Genomic DNA, 25,161 nt, shown 5'->3' with positions numbered 1-25,161 from the left:
TTAAGGGAAATTTTAGATTCTGAGTTAGAATTTTTCCTTAAAAATATAAGCGTATAACTTTATAAAGTCTTTGCAGTTGTTATGAACAGCAAAATATGTACATGTAAGGTAGTTCATTTTTAAATATTAAAAACAAAAAAATGACTTGGCTCCTAAATACATGTAAATAGGAAATTGGATGCTGAAAATCAAAACATCACAATACTTGGCAACCAAATTGAGGGAAGAGGATTTATAGCTGTGTCCAAAAAAATAATTCTGTTTGCTTGCAGGTATAGTGTGAAGTTTCATGATATACTATCAAGTTGTCAAATCCTTTTGGACAAAAACCAATATTGGTTTTAGATATCAAATGTACAATAAAGTAGTTAACTTCCCTGTTTGTATGTACATAGAGTCATCTTAAATAAAAGCATTGTTCCGGGACATCAGAAACATGTACATACTTCCGTGCAATGAACAAATCACAACAAAATCAATTCACTTCACTTGAGTGCTGGAAGGCTATGCTACAAAGTAACTGTATATAAACATGGTCACATAAAAAAACTATAAATTCTATAAGCACTTGAACTAATTATAAATTGCATGTTGTGCAAACACTCAAAATATTTCCCCTTCAGTCTTTTCCCTGATTGGTAATTACATACCGGTACTTCCAAGAGTAGAAGTACAGGGGAAAATATCAAGAAAAGTAGTATTTATCAATCTACAGATGAGTTATTTAAAATGTATATCTAAAACAGGGAAAGTATAGCACTTTGGAACGTACATACATTGTACATTACAGATTAATGGTGTTTGAAAATGAAAACTAATACTACAATGGTGCAAATTTTCTGAAAAGCTGACACCTCAGCATCAAAATGTCTTTTAAGAATTGGGGCATATTGAAAACATGAATAAAGAACTGAAACTATTGCAGCTAACTTGTAAACAAATAAAGACAATTCTTGGATGACATATATATATATATATATATATATATATATATATACCCCCAAAAAAGACCTTCTGAGGTCCCATATACATTTTTTCCCCTATCATTACAAGGCAAATATGAATAGGATGGTAAAGATGATGTTTTTCCATTTGTGATGGCTCATTCATCACCAAGATATACCTACACTTTTAATCCTCTTTATATCTTTATATCATGGATTACAATTAGCTAACCAAACTTTCATCATCATCATCATCGCCATCATCTTCATTGTCATCATCCTCATCATAATCATAATCATTATCATCATCATCGTTATCATTATCATTGTCATCATCACCATAATTGGCATCATCATCACCATTAACTCGCCATCACCATCTTCATCATCGATTCCTTACCCCCTACGAGTCAACTATGCAGTCCCTTTCAGTATTTTACCTTGTTTTGATGAGTGGCTGAGCCTTCAAGACATCCCTGACAAGCATATGAAGCAGTTCTTCTGGGTCCTTCTCCTCATTGGTCATTCCTGGTAAAAGCCCTAGTTTATCAAGATGAAGACGCAGGTCTCGTACTCGATCAGCTCGTACAAACCCATGCCTATAAGTGGAAATAAACAAAGCATGGTCAGGACCAGCAAATCATACCACATGTAAAAAATTAAACTTAAACGGTCTGTTATCTATCATCATTGCCTGCCCTAGCACATGTATATGGTAGTCACTCCTCAGTGTTTACATTAATATTTTTTGTGTCATATCTTCCACAAATAAGATTTATAACAACATATCGTCCTCCGGCTGGCAGAAGCAAGGCATTAGTAAGCGAGCGACTCAAAAACTACTTTTTGAATTATTCGCATTTAAAGATTTGTTTCATATTCAAACTGCTTTCCGTCCCGAAAATTGGTCTATAACTTAAAAGACTAATAGAAATGTTATAGTAGAATGTGGCCACAATTTTTTTTCTCGGAAATAAGCCACTTTTATAAAAGTTTGAGGCGATTTAGTGCTAACGCCCTTCTGCTTAGCGGCTTAATTTTTTTACCTGAAATTCAAGCTAACGCCTTTCTGCCAACCAGGCGACGATATGATGATATAGAAAATTCCTATTTTCATATTTTCCTGAACCATCCATATTCCCCTCTTACAATACACGTTACAAACCAACCCCCCCCCCATCTTTATAAACATCCACACAAACAACCATTCACCCCCTCTCACCATAAAACATCCCCTCGCCAACCACTAATACCATCAAACAACCTACCCACCAATCAAACCCAATAACACAATCTTACTGTCTAAGAGGGTTTACTTTCTTCTCGCTTAGTATGGTCTGGATTTCCCCTGCCCCAATTCCTCCACCAACACTACCACCACAACTACCACCAAACAATTCCCCCCCCCCCCCCCACCAACCAACCAACAAGGTGACACTGAGACTCTTACTGTCTAAGAGGGTTGACGATTTTCTCTCGGACTATCCTCTGAATTTCTTCGAAGTGCTCCACATCGCTCCCATCCTTTTGTCTCACCAGCAAGGGGTCAAAGGTGAGATTGAAAGAGAACATGCTGTAGAGGGTCACGTCTAGGTAGCAGGAGTTCTGGTCTCCCTGGATGCCCTTGTTCTCACCCACTGAGAACTGCTGGAACCTTTGAGGCCTCACATAGCCCTCAATGATGGGTGATTCCTGGTTTCCAAAATCTGTATCAGCAGAACGCAAAAGAGAAGTGAAGTATGAATAAGCTTATTCCCTATTTCGAACATGGCAGTCTGTATGCCAAATCACATTCAATATACAATAAAAACAATGAATATTTTACTGATAACCAGATTACAAGTTTTGATAAGGCATTCATCCTCATTACCAAGTCCCTCTGAGAGGACTTAAAGCTGCCTGTCCCTTGCTTACTTTTTTAGCAGTCAGGTAAACAATCATCATCAAATACTCTGAAGGTGAAAAGTTCATTTTGTATGCATCCTTGTGGGGCTTGCTCAACCCATGTTAAAATATGCTACCCATCTGGATATACATGTAGGGATGTTGGTACATACATGGAGCCTTCGCCATTGATAATGATAATGCATACCTAGACTGGTTTCTCTCGTGAAGACCCTGTAGGTATCAGCATTAGTTGGAAACCGTGAATCTGGTCTACACTGAGACAGATAGACAAAGACTGCCTTCCGTGATCCACATGTGAAGTATTGGATACCTTCAAAGCTGCCGTCAGTACCACCAATAATCGGTTCCTCCTGAAAATGGTGAAAATGGTGATGACTAATAGCAAGAGACAGACAAATGCCAAATATAAACTGTTAATCTGTTAAAGCACCTACTAAGTTTGCCCCTATTAGTTGCTACTTGCTACTTTTGATGTTATTACCGGCAACTTTCCTGAATGATTTGTATGACACATGTTTATCGATTCTAAGAATATCATTCTGTGAAGTCAATCATCTGGTATGTCCCAAAACGCTTTCCTTGTTCATTGTATTCTTTATAAAATTATAACAATAACTTGGTTTCTATGAAGTGCTTTATGGTGAATTTTTCTTTACTTCTGTCATTAGATTCAATGATCATCATTATTCTCACTATCAAGCACTATATTTGATACTCATAAAAAAAGTTGCCTTCTGAAATATAAAAAATAGAATGGAAGATTTTGGTCCGACTAACAAAGTTAGAGATTCATGATTAAACAGACAAAAGGAGTAGTAACTTTGAAGGTATGGCTGGAAGAGGAGTGAAGGATAATGGGACAGTACAGATGGAGAGATATTAACAACAAAGAAGGTTTAAGACAGATATGATCACCAGTCTAAGTATATGCCATCTACACTACAATAGAAGAAAAAAAAGAGAGAGAGAGAGAGAAAGAGAGAGAGAGAGAGAGAAAGAGAGAGAGAGAGAGGGGGTGGAGGGAGAGGGAAAGAGGGGAAAGGGAGAGAGGGGGTGGAGAGAAGAGAGAGAGGGAAAGAAGAGAGAGAGGGGGTGGAGAGGAGAGGAGAGAGAGAAAGAGAGAGAGCGAGAGAGACAAGAGAGAGAGAGCATCAATAAAGTCATTAACAAAATCTAAATAAAGAGATAAGATATATACATACTAGCTCTATACCAGCTATCTTATCATCAAGCCAATTAAGAATAGTATTCAGTGACTTGATGACACCATAGTGGGACTCCCCTCTAATCTTCACTTCGACGACAGACTCAACGTCCAGATCCAACTTCTGTGCCTCGGGGGACCTGTCGACGATGATGATGTCCTTGTCGTATCCTACACGATGTTGGGGGTATTCGTAGGAGGTACGGTGTGAATTCTCCTCTTCAAGATTTTCCTGGTAGTTCTCAAAGTTTGTTTCCTGAAACCATCTTCGGTAGGCTGGGGATCCTGTAAATTATGTAGAAAATGGTATTAATATTGTGTTATTCTACAGGGCATATCATCAGCAAATGTGCTCTTAAGCAGAAACAGGACACAATAATTCCATAGAGTAAAAATCACAGGAGATACTAAATCTCTTGTGCTCTTGTGTGAGTTAACAGTTACCATGATCAACAAGAACACTGGAATGAATAAGATGGAAATGTAAGAAGAAAAATGGGAAGTGTTTTTGTTTTGACATCATTTAATCTCCAGGAATGATGCAGAACATTTTAACTACCTTTGTCATTTCCATAATAAATCAATAACATTGAAATAAACATAATAATGAAAAAATCAGAACATGTTTTCCCATTTTTGTTCATATTGATTCACCCCTTACTGTACATAATGTTGATAGCATTTCAATGGGATGTCGATTAACTTGTACTTATGACGGTTCCGTGAAACGCTGCCCTGAGACCTAGAGCAGGAGTAAAACTTGTGACTAAAAACATCTAGCATAAGATCGCAGGGTCAAAACCATGAAACCTTTGTTAAATATCAGAACATTTTATAAAAGAATCACAAATATAATACAATGTACCTGCTTCTACGCAAATATTCATAGGTTTAGCCAAACACAATTCATTGTTCTTTAATACAATCCTCCCCTAGTGGCTTCATCCATTAATGATAATGGTAAATACAAAGGCCCAATAATGAATGAAACATCAAATAAGAACATAAGGAACATGGAAATTTTCTCTTTTGTATCTATTAATACTCTACTACTTGATCCCTCTCATACTCCTGTTGCTAACATCATTCAACCAAGTTAATTGAACTTTAAAACATTTATCAATACTAGAAGTAATTCAGATTTAAAATAAGATAACTGAAAAACAAGGACATGAAATCATAGTGAGACCTACATGATCTCTATACAAAGCATACTTTATGAAACAAGTATGCAATCCTTATATATGTTACATAGTTGTGCAGCTGGTTCAGAACAGAACTGAAACCTATGTGCACTTGGGCATAAGACCTACATGAATGGAAACATGTTTACAAGGGAATTCCCATCAATACATCTTAAATATAAATGTTAATACTAGGTTAAAATACCCTTTGACAATGATGCTCCCCCAGTTTTACATTTAGTCAGCACAAACTCTTCCCTCTAAGAGAAAATGGATCGTAGGATAAAATCTAGATTTCTCTCTGTCTCTTCCTCAGTCTGTCTGTTTGTCTATCTATTTCTGTCTCTATGTCTCTTCTTTCTCTCCATCTGTCTGTCTCTATCTCTGTCTGTATCTCCCCCCCCCCCCTCTCTCTCTCTCTCTCTCTCTCTATCTTGCTTTCTACGCTACATAAACTGATCAAGGCAAAAAGTACAATGACAAACCTGAAATCGTTGAACTTGGCAGCTGAAGTAGATGGGGAGGTATAGGCAATAAAAATGAACAATTATATGGTAGACCCTCATACATAATGCTGCTTTCGTAGATGAGTACAACAGAAATTGTTAGAAACTCCACTATATTAAATAAATGCTCCGTTCATCTAGAAGTTCTCAGTGCAACTGAAATCCTTATAGAAACTCCAAGAGATATACAAGAGATTATACAATCAAGAGTTTTCCTAGCAGTTATGAATTCAATTAAAATCCATAGAAACTCCAAGAGATTCCCCTTTTTTTAAATCCACAGGTAAATGTTCTCCAATTATGTCTGAGTTTGGTGGAAATCTTTAGAAACTCCAAGACGCTGAGAAAAAAGTATGTTCCACAGGCCAAAGTCCTCCAAGAAGTTCTGAGTTTATAAGAAATCCTTGGAAAATCCAATGTTTCGCAAAGAAGAGTTCTCCATTCAATCTCAAAGGCAAAACTAGTTCGATATCATGTAGCAGATGCTTTTTATAGTTATCCTTTCCAAAAGCCAGATCTTGTCAGAGTCTCCTGATAATTAGAGAATTGGTTTCATACCATCATGCTCCAACCAGTACAAACAAGAATCTGAGATATCAGCTGTTGACAAATGTTGACACATACCTACTATACTGGAGGGTCATGCATATTCATATCCAAACATTGGGAGTGGTAGTCTGCAAATACAAACTCCTTGACATATTTTGACTACATGAATCATTTTGTTTTTCTTTTACAAGATTTGAATAGAGGAGTTAACAAACGTGTTATATGAGGTCTATCACACATCATATGCCCTAACTTGAGCGAACAGATCAAACTTTCCCTACATTTCTCACATCCTAAGATTCCTACAGTATATACAACACTGTCTGTATATCAGTACCAAGTATGCTTACAATATGCAACCACATGATTAACTAATTCCAGGAGGGGAAAGGAGATGTACATGTACATTTTCTTCTGTCAATTGGCTATAACTCAGGTACAAATAAAAAAATAAATTTAAGAGCACATGGATACACCAGCCAACTGTGCCAAAAATATGTGCTTGGTTTTAATACAAAGGTTTGAAAGTATACTCTGGGTCTGAGTTTTAAGACTATTCCTAGGTAGCAGGGGAAGCCAGTTCTAAGTATGGGTGATGATGTCATCATAGGTAATTCCCATGTGATCCTTTGCAACATGCTATCATGATGTGATGTGGACATGGGTGTTACTAGAAATTGCTGGAAGAACAAATGTGGGTGATTCACAATGTTCTATTTGTATGGAGGGCAGGGAATTATCTTTAATAGTCTCAATATGTGCTGCATAGTTCATGACTTGTGTTCCTTCCTCATGTGTTGTTTATTTTGGTTCCTCTTTAGCATTGTAATTACAGCATCTAAGAGGATATTGTCATTGGCATGCTTGTATTTTTTTCTCATTCATGTAGCATGTAGTATGAAAAGAAACAAAGAATAAGAATAAATAAAATAAATAAAATTTAAAGATAAATCATAAAATGTATTTATAAAATGTATTTTAAAGTTCAATGGAATCTAGAACAGAGTGGAGGTGGAAGGCAAATTTGTTTGTGCATATATGAGTTGAAATATTTGACATTTCTGAACCATAACAAAAAAATAAAAAAAATAATCATAAAAAGAAACATACTGCAAACATGTATTGTATCCGGTATAGTTTTCAGCAGTATGATAAACCTTATGATACACTTGATATGTTGGAAAATCCCTTTACCCCCTCTCACTTGAAAAAAAAATCCCTCTATAAAAATAAATATCTTTATCATTTAAACATATATGTTATATGGTAAGTATGAATTCAAATTCCATATTTATTATAGGTTATTTCTTAGTATTGGGTAATAGTCCCAAAATACCTGACAATGTGCAATTTTAATCATAGCTTAGAAATTAATATTATAAAATATTGTTTATAAACATAATTAATACTGCATGTAGTATGTTTAACTAGATCAAATTTTATTTATTTTCATTGCCCCCCCCCCCCCCCCCCCCCCCCCCGCCCCCCAAAATAAAAATATTGTAAATAAGCATGAATTAAAAAATACATATCGGTATACATTAATGTCATAATAACAGGGCCCACAATATATAATTTGATTAAGTTGTTGCAATTGATGTACTATAGATGATGAAATCCTTATATTCCTTGAAATTCACATTACAAATATACTTAAATAATTAGGTTCTTTTTATTTTAAGACAAATCAAGCAGTTACTATTATCACTTCATTACCATATCAAGAGTGAAGTTTTGTAAACACTGACATTGAAGAAGAAACCCTAAAAATCACAACTTTGCAAATTTATGACAATGGGTGGTATTCCGATAGCGCATACTAAGTTAAGCCTGTCTTAACTTAGTCCACACTTTTATGGAGTGCCTGTTGCCAACTCATTTACCTTGTACAGATTATTTTAATCCTGCAATGAAAAGTGTCCACAAATTTAATTTGCAATGAAATGGGAAGAAAAAGATAATATGATTATAGACTAAATTTCAATAAAGTCCTTGGTAGATTATCTTTGTCATGATTGAAGGAGGAAGATGACACCTAGCATTCCATAGAAGTGTGAACTAAAATTCTTGTTTAGTCTGGACTTATGAGAATACCACCCAATGCTCAATGTTTGTATTACTATAAAATGTGGACATTAACAAACATCTATATATAGGGGCAGAGCACAAGTTTGCACAATGCCAGAATTTTTTAAAACTTTAATATCAATTTTAGGATATATCTACCTATCAGTATCAATGATTAATGTGTAAGAGCAGACGTATCAGTTTGATTATCAATTTGTCTTATAATACTAGCTAAATGTAAATATGCACCATTATATGATGAAAGGCTGCTTAAGGGAGACCAGTAAAGTGGTCTTTGCAGGCAAGATTTTTTGCTTCAATACAAGTTTCAATAGGACATATTTTTCAAGGGGAACAAAATCTGTGGTCTTTATTGAAAAGTGGTCTTTTTACAGGTTTTTTTTTATGTAGTTGCTATAAAAAGTAGTTATCACTGTACATAATCATCAAATCTGTGTCTATTTTACATTACTTTTAGAAACATAAAGAACACAATTGCAAAGACTTAAAAATCAACCTAAAGCAATTTCGATAGCCGTGGGCATCACCTTTTGAAATGTGCAAACATTTCAATGGCATATGTACATGTAGGCAATACAATAGGGTACTGGAATCGCCTTTTAGTAGATATTTAAAGTTCTTTTTAAAGTACTATTCAGAACCTATTTCTCTTAATATAGACAACCATCAGGGCTTAAATTAATCCAAGGCCACCAAGGCCATGGCCGCGGATGCCCCTTTGAGTGGCCTCAATGCCCCTCTCATTGGCCTTGGAGATTTTTTGTGCCCTTTCCAATTCTTCATATTTGTGCTGTAATATAGGAATGTGCCCTACAGAAAAGTGGCCTTGCCCTAAAAATATTAAAATTTAAGGCCTGAACCATACAAGTGATTTTTTCAATCACTTTGTTCCTTTATCAAGTTTATTATGCATTTATAATTGATTTAGGCTTTCTGTTCATTTTTGCGGTAAAATCTGAAGAGCACAAGATAAAAAAGCTTTAGCAAGTCTCTGTTCAATGCTGTTCGTCATAAACAGTCATTATCATACTACGTGTGGGGATTTTATTTGAAGAGAGACACTTTGACAAATGAGACATGATAGTTGGGGAAATTATTAGTCACACCGACCATTCACGACAGATCATTTCAAGTACAAGCACTTACATGCCACAGAATTGGAAACATGAAGAATCATTACTCTTATGGTCCTCATTGCACACATCAACACACATGCCATGCAGAGGGACTTTTCATTAAAGCAGAAAACATCACTTTCTCTTTAACTTTAAGTCAACTTTTGTGAATCATAGACGGAACAAAATAAATAAGATATGATCGAAGCTGTGAAATTCAATTTTACACTGTTGCACACAAATATCACAGTACCAGTAAATATAAAACACTTTGTTGGAGGCTCAGAGCTCATTTTTAACAATCATAAGTCAAGAAATCAAATAAGTTGAGACTAATCAAAAGATACTAAAAGATATCATTTAGACAAATGTGTAAAATTTATTCGGATATTAATACTTAAAGTAGATATTCATTGATTTTAAAAACTAACTTTATTTTCATTACCGGGTATTGCAAATTTGAAACTTTAATTCGACAAGGTTATCAAAATTCAATGCTTGGAAACATTCGAAGTTATGATTATTATTAATTACAAAACGCTTAAATACAGCCCGGCATAGCACCTGAAGAGCCCTCCGAACGCTGCTGAGATGTGTGAGATCACAGGATGGACATAATTTGCACAAGCAGACGATGTCCCATGACATCTCACACATTTTCAGTGCCTGTTTTTTCATCTTCTCTTGAGTTCTTTCTCTTACTGCACTACGGTCAGGCTAAATGTATAATCTACTGCCTCACTCTAAACCCGCATATGTTTTTATTTTGATGACAAATGCAGCGATACAAAAATAAAGGAATCTGTCGCTTGTAAACAAAATAAGACGCCATTGTATATTCAGCTGCACACACCGCGGTATGTTCAGCGTTTCAAGAGGGAACAAATGCCATCCTTAATGTCATTCCAGGTTTTTTTCAATTTGAAAGTCTGGTTTCTTTGATTGCTAATTGACCCCTATCCTGTGTATTTAGAAACAAGAGATTTTAGTTATCAGAATCGGTTTCATATCCCCTTTTGAATGGTTTGAAATGCCATCACATTTATATACACTAAACTCATTATAATTTGAGAAATAATAGCTTAGCAATTATGTTCATTCTTAATGGGATGTCGTCTGCTTGGGCAGTATTGGTCCATTATGTGACTTCATTAAAACATCGTTATTTTTCTGGTGATTCTCTCGTATATCCCAGCTGCTATGGAGGTGGTTGTATTTGTATTGTTAAAAATCACCTGATATGTAGTTGACCTAAAACATGTACGATGGCCATCTGTTAGCTTACCAGTTTCTAGTGATACATTAGTTGACATATTTGTGATTTTCTTTGAATTTCCACTTTAAGTGACATAAAAGCACATTGTATATTGAAAGCACTCTGGTCAGTTACGTTGTAACTGGTAAAGCACTTAATTACAAACATTCATCATTATTATATGATTAGAAACAGAAATATCCTCCGGGAAAGGGAAAAGAAATGAAGAAAAAAAAAGACTCACCATTAACAAGGAAATCCGCAAGTTGATCCATTTCCATTTTCAGCAATATTTTACACAGTTGCCACCCAAGATTATTTCCAACATACATCAATTCATTTCTGTTGATCCAATTCCTCAAGAAAAGGAACTTCTGTTTGTTGACATCATGCCATTGTTTCTGGATTTTGAGATAATCACTATCTGGTACTTCCAGTCTATCTGCAAGTTCTACCGCTGAACACTGCATTTTTGCAATAGTTCCAAGGACAGAGGCATTGTCAAGATCTGTTTTTAAAATAGGGGAAAAAAGAAGAGAATTTAATGATCATTAACTAGATGGATCTTTGACCGTGCAATGTCCTGAGTTTGATGATAATCCGTCCATCGGTTCTAATGATAATGTGATCACAAGTTATTTTTGCACACATGCGCCCTGTGACCTTTGACCTTGTGACACCAAAATCTTATCAGTTCATTGGCTCTACAAGATACATACATGACCCAAGTTTGGCAGGAATCCATCAATCGGTTCTTGAGATAACGCGATCACGAGAACGGGACGTACAGACGGACATACGTACGGCTACATAATTAGTTGGAGAGGCATAAAAAGGATATCATTCTCTTGGACTAGATGCTCTCAAGAGTTAATTATAATGATGACGATGATGTTATACAGCATTTAGATATGGTGCCATATATCTGTTTGAAATCTTTCAAAGGTGCAGAGTTCAGTACAAAATTCATTACAAAAATAAGATATGATATTGAATTTAGTCATTTGTTGCATCATTTAAAATTCAAACCTGATGACAATTGCAGATCACAAAATCTACTGATGGATGACAGCATAATTACCTACTTTGTGTGTTTTTTTTTGCAAATTGTTCTTCTTCCTTCACTTCTTCAATCCATTGATCCAACCATCTATCAATCTAATGATATATCTCCCATTTGTGTAGTTTTTCAGATTAGTAACATACCTCTTGGAGGGGGTACCCTAGGCAACCTAGGATTCCTTTCTGGCAGACCCTCTGGCCTCAAGGACACCGGTAGCACCATGTCGGCGGCATCATTGTACTCATACTTCATGAGAACATCAAAGAGTTTCCTCTGCCCTTCCTCTTCATTCATAACCCTGTTAGCGCGCCACCACTGGAGTAACCTAAGGGTGTTGGGCTTGGAGCTGTGGCGGCTGTCGTTATGGCCAAACTGCTCCTGCAAGGGGATACCCAGAGCGTTGGCTATGCTGTGCTGCTTTTCTTCCACCATGTTGGCTATCACTTCTAGGAGAGTGTCATCCATACCTGTAGGGAGGGTGAATAGGTGTTCATTCAATATTCAAAACATACAAGAAATGTTAGCTGTGTGAGACCCTGTTTCTTACATGCCTTTGTTTTTTCTCACTAAACAATACATTACATTTTGTCCCTGCCTACATATATGCAACCATGATTTAATATGAGCTCAAACAGAGAATAAAATATGATACTGACGTTAATTGTTGTTACGAAATAGATATAAAAACATATAGCTATGTATTGGCAAATTGGCATTTGTTACCTTTCAACTAAGACCTAATTGTCTCAAATTTTATTCTCCTACAGGGTGATGCACTCTGGTGCCATGAACAAAGTTCATGCCTCAAATGGTTGTTGAAAATATTGTGCTGAGAGAGAGGCATTGCCATACAATTTTCACATATCTTTACCTCTGTAGTCTTTAACCAAATGAGTACAAAACGAACCATTCAATAATCCTAATAGCAACATTTGTGAAGTAAATTAGCTAATATGTTATCTTGAGATATGACGTTGGGGTTCCATGACTTTCATGTAAACTGATTTTGTGTGACCTTTGACCAATGATGGTATCAAGGATGTGAAACATGTTAAAATAGTTGTATGAGATATCACAATAACAAGACAGCAGGAGAGACAGATGGACGGACGGCACCACTCACCTTTAACAACCTTGTCAGCCAGGCTGTCCCTTCCACATTTCTTGAGGGCAGCAGACAATGCACCCAGGAGGTCTCCCTCTGGTTCCTGACGCCTCTTCCACCTTAAGAGGACTTGATATGCTGTAAAGATGTCATCTCCATTGCGCAGATCCTGCAGATCCTGCAGATCCTGCAGCTCCCTGGTAGTCAAGTGGAGCTCCTTGCCAAGACGCTTCCAGAAATCTTTCACACTTCCAGCTAGGTCTTCTAGTAGTTTGCCCGTTAGACCTGCAATTTTGAAATGATCGATAACCAAAATTCATTGAATGTAGAATTTTTGTTATGCACTTTCAAACATTTATACACTAATTAGTTCTCTGTATTCAATATTTTCTTCTCTCTGCCATATACTTATACTAGAAATGCTACAAGGAATTGTCTACTCATAGCCAAATATATTGGAAAGGAATTCCCAATATCCTTCAGGCATGCCTTTCCACATATATTGAATCTGAAATTTAAGTCAATTCTTATAATATATCACTTGTATTGGCACAGTTAAAGAGTATCAAAATGACAATGGTTTGTAAAGGTGTAATAATAGCTTTGAAATTTCCAAATAACACCACAAAGTCCATGATTCTACAAAAAAAATGTAAAAAAGGTAGCTATTAGGTCTTCCTCTGTCAAAGACAACAAAAGGGTGAAATTAACAGAGACACTACTGATTGAGGCACTGTACAAGACGTGCGACAAGGGACTAAATTAGGACCACTACTATTTTATAATTATAATATTGGATTTCAACACACCCCTACAAACTTCCAATGCTAATGCTTCCATGCCTATGGTACCAAGCGCTTTGGCTAGCAGGAGAGGCTTGTCGGAATCAAAGGTCAGCATAAGTCTCCAGTCTAGGAGCATGATATAGACCCTCTGGCTTGGATGGGGGTCCTCCATCTGGAGCCGGGATAGATGGTCCCGCTCCAGACCGAGGTTTTCTCCAAGTACATTCCAGACAGTCTCGTGGACCTGACCTGCGATATGATGCAGTCTTTGCTCATCAAGTCCTGTAAGATAAGGTTACACACTCGGTCTTCATGTCATTATTGTTTCTACATTTAACAGCCTACTAATTACTATGATACTATCTACAGGTAACAACAAATGTTCTTTCATGTTCTTCAGACTAAGGAATGTTGTTGTTTGATTGGGTTTTAAGGCAATTCAGTAAAAATTGACTATTTATGCCTAAATGTGTAAATTATAAATGATGTATATCACAAAATGAGTGAAATATCGACAATAAGATCACCAAGAAAATAACACCAAAGCTCTCCAAAGAGTGGAGACAGTGCACACTTGTGTGTAGGTGTAAATCATGTCATAAGCATGCAGCCAAGAACAGTGAGGTATTTAGGAATAAGCTACCAATGTTATCATTATTGTTATTATATTCCTTCTCTTTTTCACACTTCTTTTCATTTTATTTTCATTATCTCACCCTCTCATCTGTTTTCTTGAATCTCTCTTGCTCCCTCTCTCTTGCTCTACCTCTCTCTCTCTCTCTCTCTCTCTTTCTATCTCTCTATCTCAAACATTCTTTCTCCCCTTCAATTTAAGTCTTCCATAATCCTTCAACTCACCTTGTTCTAGTTCATTTGCCAAAGAATGAAATTCACTTTTGTGGCATGCCTTGATCAGCGGTCCCAGTTTATCCCTAGAGCTTGACATCTGTTCACGCCATCTACGCAGCATGTCCATAGCACAGTCCTTGGACGACATGTTAAGGTCTACAATCTGGGTAATTTCCTTGTTCATGATACCCAAGTTCTCGGCCAAAGTCTTCCAGTTTCCACAGAGACGTATCGCCACATTGTTCAGGACATCATCCAAGAGAGTGACTGCATGGTATGATTTTTTATTTTAAATGGGAATGGATTTGATCAGTCAATTTGATTTTATTCTTTTCTTGACAAGGATTTTGTTTAAAGGGGAAGTCCACCCTGATATCAAGTTGGTTTTAATAGAAGCAGAAAAATGAGAGAAACAGGCCAGTGAAATTATTATCACTTGTTAATCAAATATAAACTTAACACTGATTAATATACAGTGCACATTTTTTATATGCATTTATGACTGTATGGAAAGAGAAAGAAAAATATGTCACATTTCATAACATGTGGAAAGAAATCTAACTGATACAAACCACATTCATATCTCTCACAAAATGAACAGCACTGAAGTATTGGGAAAAGATCTAATCATATAAAATGTATATTGATATGCTAAGATCTAAATATGAGTACAAATAAAACACATAAATCTGTTAACATCCAACTCACATTTACTGACAACCCTGCCGTGATCCTGTCCTATCGTTCTGTGACCTTTAGTGTTTGCAATGTCTGCAGAAGGCCTGTCTTCTGTTTCTTTCTTCCTTGAGCGAATCTCCGTGTGAGATTTGGGAAACTTTTTAGTGGTCCAACTTTTAGTTTCATGCTTGCCCGTTGCCAAAGCATGCGTTTTGGAGGTATTGTCTTTGGGACGAGTTGTCCCTCTGTTTGCGGCCCCGATATATGATGTCTGTCCATACTTAGCATGGGTGGGCACGTACCCAGTGGATGAAGATTTCACATGTGCCTTTACTCGTACCTCTCTGGGGTCAATAGCTCTACCATGCACTTGATCTGTATTATCAAGAAAATTTAACGACAGTTCTGGATCAATGAACTAGAAGGTAATATACAATTGCTTTAAAATGATTTCATCTCTTGCACAAGTACTTGATTTCATGTGGCTTATAAATCATTTTATGTTAATGTTATTTCACAATGACCACATCAATGTAATATTCAGCTGGTTCATCTCTATATTCTTGGACTACTAGCTGAATTCATAGTGACACTACCTCTGATCTTTTAAATTTTCAGATGTTTGAAGAACAATTAACGTTTTATTACAATAGTAGATTCCATCATACAAATGTATGAATTGATGACAATACAATGTGTTTCCCTTCTGCTAGGACAACAATCCTCAATTAGCAAATCCCTCAGATAGGATTGAAAGCCATAATCCCTTGTTTGCTTTGCTGTATAAACCGCATGTACTTTCTTGGCATTCTGGTAAAAATAATGTAATCACAATAACATTTGGAAATGTATTTTCATCAAAATAATGCAACCTGGTGTTTGCTATTGCATCTAAAACTTCTCAATTCTGTAATACAATACTAGTACTTTTAAAGAATGATATGGATAATATATATACATAAAAGTATATACATCCACAATGGAATTTATTTTAAATATTAAGGGATTTTCTTTCATTACATTTGTCATTGACAGGTGCGGAGTGTGTTTTTCCCGGTGAAGTCGACTCGATGGCATCACTAACATCGGTCCACACGAGACGTTCAAAGTCTGCACCTACATCCTCCGAAGACGACTCACTGCGATGTCTTCGGCGTGAGATGGGGTCTTGTATCTTGCCAAAGTCACCCATGGGAGCGGCTAAGGCAGTATCTTCTGCACCTAGGGAATCCCGGACAGTTTCTGCATGAAGTTCAAATTTCATAGAACAATACCAGTAGCATTTATAGTGCACTAGTGGACACTGATACTTTCAAATTTGCAAGGAATATTTTAACATGATATTTAATCTAAAACCAGAAACTTTTATGTGCATGAAATGTTTGCGGACCGACGAGTAGGTTTTTGCCATGGGAAATCGATAAAGGCCACTTGTCTACAGTGGTCATGCAGTTGGTCTCCCTCAAGGGATAGACATGAGTGTTGTAGTACCTGTCTAGAAAGGCCACCTGTCTACAGTGGCCACTTTTTACATTTCCCTTGGGTGGCCTTTCTAGACAGGTTTAACTGTATTGTACCTTACCTGATGACAGACTTCTTTGACAGGTACTCTGACAGCTGTTGGCTGGAACCAAGACAGTTCTCTCAACTTTGTTTGGAAAAAAGAGTCTTTCACCCTTGTAAAAACCATCATTGCAGTCAATTTGCCTGGAACATGGATATTCCTAGCAAAAAATACACGACAAAAAATACCATTCTTTTATTTTATTTTAAAAAATTGCTCAAACAAAGATACAAAGTACTAATTTTTTAATTTTTAAAATGTAAAAATGGACTTAAAATTGACTTTTACTCATTTTAGGAGCAAAAGACTTATTTACCATAATTCATATTTACAAATCTTTACTTCATATTTACAGACACAAAACAAATATTTATTTCATGGATTTTTCTAAATTTTCTTCCGGTTTACTTAACACTTAATGCGGTTTTAAAATCTTTATTTAATTTAGCCATTCAAATAAAAGTTAGACTTTAGTTTTGCTATTCTTCAATGGCAATAATAAATCTTACTGGAAATAGAATAACATAAAAGGTCTGTCCTCACCAATTCTATACCAACATGCTCCTCTGTGTAAAGATCTGGTTTCCCATGCCATATCACATGACCATATTTGATTCCGTCATGTTCTGTGTCAATAAAGACTTGACTCCCAACAGTGAAATTGAAAGGGTCCTCTGAGGTCACCATCGGTTCTTAGGAGTGAAAATAATTATAACATAGATATGAATGAAGTAACTCAATCAGTTACCAGAGACAATGTTCTGTCACCTTCAAAAATAGCATCTATTTCTGACAAGCTCAAACAAGTAGAGAATGTGTTAATAAAAACACTGAATTTCCTTCCTCATCTGAAAATGTACAACATTTATATAAAGTACATGTAGTCTATTCTATAAAGAGAGATAATCTAATTTTAATTACTAGTCATGTGAAAATTTTAAAGTTAAAGGTAATACAAAGTTTTGGTATGGGGTCATGAATTTGGTTCAAATAAACATATTGGAAGCAACTGCGATCATACAATATTCACTGATCGTTGTCGCGGTCGAAATCGACTCTAAAGTTATGAAATTGTAAATAATAAACACTTTATGTTGTATAGCTCCCTCTCAATTAGGTCAAAATATTAATTAAGCTGTAAAACAATGTTTCTTGACTAAAATCGACCGATTAGCTATTCCCGTTCGGAAATTATATACCACAACTACATATTCTGAGATTTTCATGGTCGCAGTTACCATCGTATGGCCGTAGGAGCTATTTAAAATTCATCAAAATTTACCGGGAGCACCGGTAAATCTTTATATTCAATGTTTCTCGAAAGCAGAAGTGTTTTAGGGGCTAAAATTTATAGTGCTTTTAATACATCCACAGGGGCATCCAAATATATCAAAATTGTAAAGAATCACTCTCCACCCATTTTTCAAAATTTCCCAAAACTTTGTAATACCTTTAACAGAAATTTGTGCTGGTACACAAATAAGATTATGTAAAGCAATGGGCCGCAAGTTTATTAAAGGTAAAGACCAGTTTTGGAAACGCCCCCTCTCAAAAAATGAAATGGAAGCTCTTATTATCGATCATGTGAAAGAATATGTTTTGACTAATACGTAATGATACAAATTTTGCCCGGAAACCGCCTACTAATTGATATATTTGGTAAATTATTATATCTATTTGGACCTGATAGATATCACGGACGTGTCGTGCACGTGTCGCGTAGTCCCTTTTACATCTTTCTGTGTACAGTGCTTGTAACTTTACCAAGACTGGGCCAAAAATCATTTTGTTGATTAGAGCTAGAACCTTGCAGTACACACCAATACTTATATGCTAGATGATCAACCTTTCCTGAGTCAATTCCACAACGTTTCTTTCACAATGCAATCGCATGACCATAACTGGTCTTTATCTTTATGTGAAAAATAAAATTCCCCACCTATTAAATGCTGATCTAGAATCCCTGGCTGGTCTGGAATTGCAAGTGGCAAGACAGATGCTTTGGGACATAGGATTGTCCGCTCAAGGTTGCTAGGATGAAAGAGTTTCCGGCCTTCATATGTTCCATCATTCCTGTCAGACGGTTTAACAGGATGATCCTGGATAATGAAGAACCACAAAAGCTTAAACATGTAAATTTCTGACAACATATTTTCAGCATTGCAATGAAGCAGGTAAATACACTGTAGCAACCATCTGTATATGAAGGATTAATTATCTCTGTAAACTACACCTCTTTTTTTCCCCCCTCATATCAGTTTCCTTATTGAAACCCGATAGCCTTGATAAATTCTGGTCTGTGACCTTTGACCTAAAGACATAATTTTGTGATCAGGTCACTTCTTAATGATACTTCACTCAGGTACCAAGATATCAAAATTGTATGGACTAAGACTTAAATGGTAATGGCATTAACAATTCTTTTCATAATAAAAATCAGCGACCTTTGCACTTTGACCTCTGCTCTTTGACTGGGTAATTAAAAGTCTCATCACTTAAACCTTCCTGTGAAGAATAATACTACATTTCAAATTTGTCTCCAAAATGACCTCTGACTCAGCTCTGAGAGTTTTCTTTTAAGGAAGAAAAGAAGCAGAGAACAAAAACAACAAAAAACAAACAAACAAACAAACAAACTAATAAAACAACAAAACAAAAATGATGGAAGTAAAGTGGTGCATTCTTCTTCTTCTTCTTACAAATTCAATTCCCACAAATTCTGTCTTGGCACCAGGGGGTAATCCACAGTACAAAACACGCCCCTCCTTCTCTCCTTCATCTGTGAACACCTGAACCCTCTGATGAACATAGATGTCACCGAGACCCAGAGCAGAGTCAACTTCTACTACATCCGATATCCTTCTGTAATGTCTCTTGGTTATGTTGTAGTTTCGGTAACGTTTCTTGATTCTAGTGATGGGGACAAACACACCACAGTCTTGCTGGCAGGCGAAAAACATATGGTTCCTGAATGTTCCATCAGTGGTGCCTGCTCCTCTGTATTCCTGAGAAAGAGACACAAGGAGAGAAATTAAGTTCAAAGCTCACTAATGGCTTTCTTACATGTGACTTTGGAAGATCATTTAGCAACGTGCCCGAACACAAGAGAGATTCTTCTTTCTACTGTACTTGTATGAATTCTTCAGATTCATTATCTTCCTTTTTTGCAAATTTTTGGCAAACAATTCTCATAACATGAAGTGTTTACTGTTTACTCTGAAATAGCACTAACACAACTTCTGCATGATGTTATTTTGTGGTCAAAACCATTTACTTTGATTAGAATACAAGGATAAGGATGAAAAGCTTTAAATAGTACAAAATATTGTTACTTGTTTAGTATATTCATTGATTCTGAGTAGACACTGTGAACGAAATGCTTCCAAGGGTATGTAAACTTAACCAAAAATGTGTTTTGATGGAATAGTTTACCTCTAGTTCAACTCCAAAATGGATCCCTCGCTCAGTAGGGAGCACTCCTCTGTACTTGATAACGCCAGCAACATCTGTCAAGTTTCTCTCTATTTTCACTTCGACGTGAACCCAATCGTTTAAATGGCAGCTCAAACCAAAAGCCAGGACTTCATTGCGACATGCATACAATTTATATCTCTCTACCCTGGATGTTACAGCAATGAGTAAATCCTTCTCAACTGACTGCAGTGGAGAAAGGTCAGCGACGGGACAGACAAATTCTAGATTTTCATCATCCAATGAACGGACAGGAATTTTCTGGGAACCCCCGGAGTATGCTGGCTTTGATGGTGACGATGGTGACAAACAAAGGAGTGTTCCTTTGAGAAATCTTAAACATTCAGGTTGACTATTATTTAGAATTGTTTTTAAAGGGTACGTTTCATGCTGCACCTCAATGTTGTGTTTGAGTATGTAATATTCACATTTCCTGTCTTGTATAGAAGAGCTAGCCATAATGCCAAAATACCATCTCACATACAATTTCTATGGTGCTGCCAGCTTATGGGTTGGAATAAGGATGGAATAAGGACGCAACAGGATTCTGATCTCGCTTCTCTGACTTGTTCTTTGAAATAGTCCTCTATACTTCCACTCCTGCCTAAAGAGAAAGAAAGGCAATTGTTCAAACATGTCAGGGCAAATTATAATCAAACCTATATTCAGTCAGAGTTAGGATCTTGGATAATGCCTAGAACTGTGACTAGGATATCCCAGTAGACCAACAGCTCACGAGGTCAATGGCCCACAAGACAGACAATGTCAGTCTGGTGAACCCTAAGAAAACTTGTTAGAAGGCCTGCAAGTCTGTCTCATGGCTGGGGGCCTGGTAAGCTATCAGTTTTGTAAACCCTCTGATAACTCTTTAGATGGTTTGCAAGACCGATATTGTTCCACTGTGACAAGTTAGCAAAAGAAGTTAACGCTTCTGTTCTTATAATAATCAATACGCAAGGAGAGTGCATTCAACTTGGTAAATAGCTAGACCATACAATATACAACTTCTTCAGTATCACGCTCCACAACACTTTTTCCTAAACACTTTAGATTTTAAAGTGATCTCTGTAATAAAATTTAGTTAAAAAAACCCTGTACTTTAATTCTGATTATTTTTGACTGATTCTTGTTCATTTTGCAAGAGAATATTAACATATGCAGGGCTTCATACTAACCTTTTTTTAAGGGGATCCCAATTGAAGTTGTTGCAAACTGTATGCATGAGACCTACATGAATGTAATTCTAATTCATTTTGAAATACATAGCTCCAGTCTTATGTATGGCTAAATTAGGAGTTTTTTTCTGCACAAAATTGCTTACAATTGAAAAAATGTACATAATCTTTAACAATACATTGGATTCAAGAGCCTGTTTCTTGAAACCAACGCCAAGACAGTCATAACTTTAATATCCGCCAACTACGAAGATATCTCCGATCTTCCTAAACCGTTTCACAAAGAGCTTACTAGCTAGACATCTCAAGAAATCGATACTATTAGCAAAAAGAGAAGGCAAGACAAAGCCTTAGTAGCAATTCCATCGGATTAAAAAAAAAAAAATTTAGGATATTTTCATTTGATAGAACTAAAAAATACACCCATACATTATTCTTAGTAAAAACACGATGCTACACAGTTTTGTCCAATGTTTTAGGCTTCAACAACATATTAAAATGACAAAACTTTAACATTCCAAACATTAAGTTTAAAACAAGGAGGGCTTCGTGAAATACGTAGCGGACAAGTAGCTTATTAACGCTGATTTAGAGAAGTTAGACTTATGACAATCAAGAAAAGGACCCCAGAACACTATCATTAATGCCTAGTCTCAAACAAAATAATAGGAAATGTATTATATCCACTTGCCATTGGTTGTAAAGATTGAAATATTAACTCTCAATCCTTAATTAGATGTAAAGCTAATGATTTCTGTTTTTATTTTAAACAATTTTTAGAAATCATCCCAGCAGTAGACAGAGAAAATCACACAAAAATTAACCACCAGAGCCTGGTACATGTACCTCCACATACTTGTCACAAATGGAATTAAAACTGGTGGTAACGGTTGTACTTGTAGTTTTAGGAGGAAGGAATCAAGGAAGGAAACTGGAAAGGAAGGAGGAAGAAGGAATGTTCGAGATTGAGAAGGTTATGACGTGATAAAACTCAAAGTTGAAGAGTGGAAAAATGCAGAATATTGTTCTCATACTGTTTGTAGTCCTGAAAAGATTTTCTAAACCACAGCATTCTTTCGTGAAGGAAGGAGAATATTTATCTTGACGCTTTTCGAACAGACTACAGTCTAGGCCTACACTGCAGTCTGCACTGTTTGAAAAGGCATCATTTCAAATTAAGTAAGGGTAGGCTACTACTAGTAGCAGTATTGCGGTATGACCATAGTTTGCGCGTGACCTAAGTTCGCTATCTCAAAAAATCTGTAAGATTTCAAAAATCTTATATCACCAATGGAAAGAGGAACATAAAATTACCCAGAGAAAAATTCTTTGGAATTGTGTGCGATATTTTGAAAATATTGACAAAAGATCAGCAAATTTTGCAGCCATTTGAATTTGCGTCCGTTCCGAAAAATTATTAACTTACAGATAAAGGTCTGGAAATCTTCATATTTTAAAGCAGATATCCTCAAAAGTGTAATTGAAAAAAAAATCTTATAGTTATAATTGCCTTGCATTATTTTATTTTTGATAGACTAGATCACATTTTTTGATAAATCAGCTGTAAAACCACCATGCGCGAAGTAAGGTCTCGCTGTTATTATGACTTTTTTAGTTGCAGATTTGCAGTGCACACCGATCCGACACGATTCTTTAGATCGCGATATCTCTGAAATCCTATGACCATAAATTTTCTAGTTGAACCAATTTGTAGTAAAAAACGTCCATTTGGTAATAATTGAAATAGAAAAATTTGTGTAGAATATGAGAAATTAAAGATCGAATATCACATTTTCTAATATCATCTGCAAATTTGGTCACCCCTTCAATCATATTATTCATAGATCTACTCATACTGTCTACACTAGATGAACACTTACTTAGCAGTAACTTAGCCATGCAGTGCCTAAATCATAGGAGGAACTGTTTTTACTCGCACAACTTGTATATACGCACTATGCACTAATCAATCATGACCACTATGAGAGACACCACACCACAATATCCTCGCTTAGTTGCTGAAAAGGCTTTTGACGAGTACCAGCATAGACGTAGACGTAGAAACTTACTAGCCTAGGGCCTAGTGCCAAGGCAAAGGCAAGACTGTTTGTACAAAATTAAATTACATTACAGCCTGGCTCACAAATAAGAAATTAGATGAATACAATGAAAAACAAAGTAACATGAGATATAATACTTTTATTAAACCATCAATTAGAGATATATTATTATCAACCAGAATGCAGATTCGTACTTGTCTAGTCTCTAGATAATTGATTTTCTGAACATTTTTTGTGTACAGTCCCATTTGTTTATTTCGATGTGTTGTTCATGTGAAATTTTTGCTTATTGAATTTAAAGTCGTAATTTCCACAATTTTGTAGAAAATTTGATATATGCCTTTGCATTATATGTTTCTCTTTCTTCTACAATGTTTAAATATCAAATGTACTCACCATCGCCTGATGGTTGCTTAAAAATACCCGAACAAATCAATAGACATGACGTAGACATTTGGAAATCCCCGAAAAATTGAATGTTGCCAATCTACAAATAAATAATCATTTGTTCTTAAAATTATGAGAAGGATTTATCGTTTTAATTCGTTGCCCATATGAAATTAAAATCACTCAATTTAAGTTGGAATAATAATTTAAAAACATGTATTAAGAAGGAATATATGTATTCATTTTAAACTTAATTCACATATTTGGAAAAGATCGGGAAGTCCCCGAGAGGGATAGAATGATGTCATGATAGGTGAATCCCCGCAAAAATGAAGTTACCCGGTATTGAATTTGAATAATATTATACAACATTTTTAATGTTTATAAACTGTGATCACTAAACCTACAAAAACAGTAAAAACAGTAAACTCTGTTAAAGCTGGAGTCATGGCACAAGCCTAGCCTACTTTCCTAGTCTCATTGCAGGATTATGAATTACTCGAGATAGGGCTATAATTTTATGATGGATTTACCTTTTTAAATATATTTGATTTGATTTATTTACCAACAGCAATACAGTAAGACATTTCATACAATGTGTTTACATAATTATACAAGAAGATAAACTATTGGTTGGTAAAAGGGGCCAGATAATGGCACATGTGTAGGGCCTAATCAGCTCTGCTAAGGGGTGATAACATTTGAGCGCCATAGTTATGAGCATCATACATGGCATGAGGGCGGATCCGGCATAAGAAAAGTTTTAAATGAGATCTGTACATAAAATGCCCATTAAATATGTACTGGAGAATGCTCTAATATCACAAATGTTAATAGAATAATTGTGTTGAACTTTGAACCGAGGTTCTTGCCTTTTTGTAAACATTAAGTTACATACATTTCTTTATCTTTTTATTTAGTATAAAATACCAAAGATTTGTATTTCATCACAGAACATATTTTAGCGTAGATGTAGAATATCTCGTAGCTTGTAATAATAATGACGATAATAATAATAATAATAATGATAATAATAATAATAGGCATTTTAGTATAGCGCCGTCTATCTAGATAATTCTATTCCAAGGCGCACAAAATGATTACCCCGGCTTAATAGCCCAGCTGCTGTGATTTTACAGCGCTCTAGCATTTCAAGGAATCAATTCCTGCCAGGTTTAATGTATTCAATAGTTATCAATATTTATTCATTACATTCTCATGCATAGAGCATAGTTGTGTTACTTTTGTGTGTTAGTTGTACCAGAAACGAT

At 35.8% G+C, this 25,161-nt stretch overlaps 1 protein-coding gene across 1 annotated transcript in view; it reads right to left on the bottom strand.

The window, feature by feature from the left end:
* The window catches only part of LOC577329, a 38,358-nt gene extending 14,386 nt beyond the window's left edge, over positions 1-23,972 (bottom strand). Inside the window, exons 1-17 of the mRNA XM_030976068.1 lie at positions 23,900-23,972; positions 20,230-20,872; positions 19,497-19,802; positions 18,737-18,896; positions 17,341-17,489; positions 16,816-16,957; positions 16,254-16,475; positions 15,264-15,608; positions 14,565-14,822; positions 13,731-13,988; positions 12,940-13,206; positions 11,960-12,283; positions 10,998-11,261; positions 4,055-4,341; positions 3,037-3,202; positions 2,395-2,650; positions 1,385-1,543 (exon numbers count right to left, since the gene is read on the bottom strand). Coding sequence (XP_030831928.1) covers positions 1,385-1,543; positions 2,395-2,650; positions 3,037-3,202; positions 4,055-4,341; positions 10,998-11,261; positions 11,960-12,283; positions 12,940-13,206; positions 13,731-13,988; positions 14,565-14,822; positions 15,264-15,608; positions 16,254-16,475; positions 16,816-16,957; positions 17,341-17,489; positions 18,737-18,896; positions 19,497-19,802; positions 20,230-20,727 — 4,061 coding nt within the window. The 5' untranslated portion in view covers positions 20,728-20,872; positions 23,900-23,972. The remainder of the gene's footprint in view (positions 1-1,384; positions 1,544-2,394; positions 2,651-3,036; positions 3,203-4,054; positions 4,342-10,997; positions 11,262-11,959; positions 12,284-12,939; positions 13,207-13,730; positions 13,989-14,564; positions 14,823-15,263; positions 15,609-16,253; positions 16,476-16,815; positions 16,958-17,340; positions 17,490-18,736; positions 18,897-19,496; positions 19,803-20,229; positions 20,873-23,899) is intronic.
* Positions 23,973-25,161: the final 1,189 nt, after the last annotated feature.

This window comes from Strongylocentrotus purpuratus, unplaced genomic scaffold, assembly GCF_000002235.5.
Source record: "Strongylocentrotus purpuratus isolate Spur 01 unplaced genomic scaffold, Spur_5.0 spur5_scaffold_8, whole genome shotgun sequence".
Taxonomy (NCBI): domain Eukaryota; kingdom Metazoa; phylum Echinodermata; class Echinoidea; order Camarodonta; family Strongylocentrotidae; genus Strongylocentrotus; species Strongylocentrotus purpuratus.
This window is presented reverse-complemented; position numbering and strand designations above follow the sequence as displayed.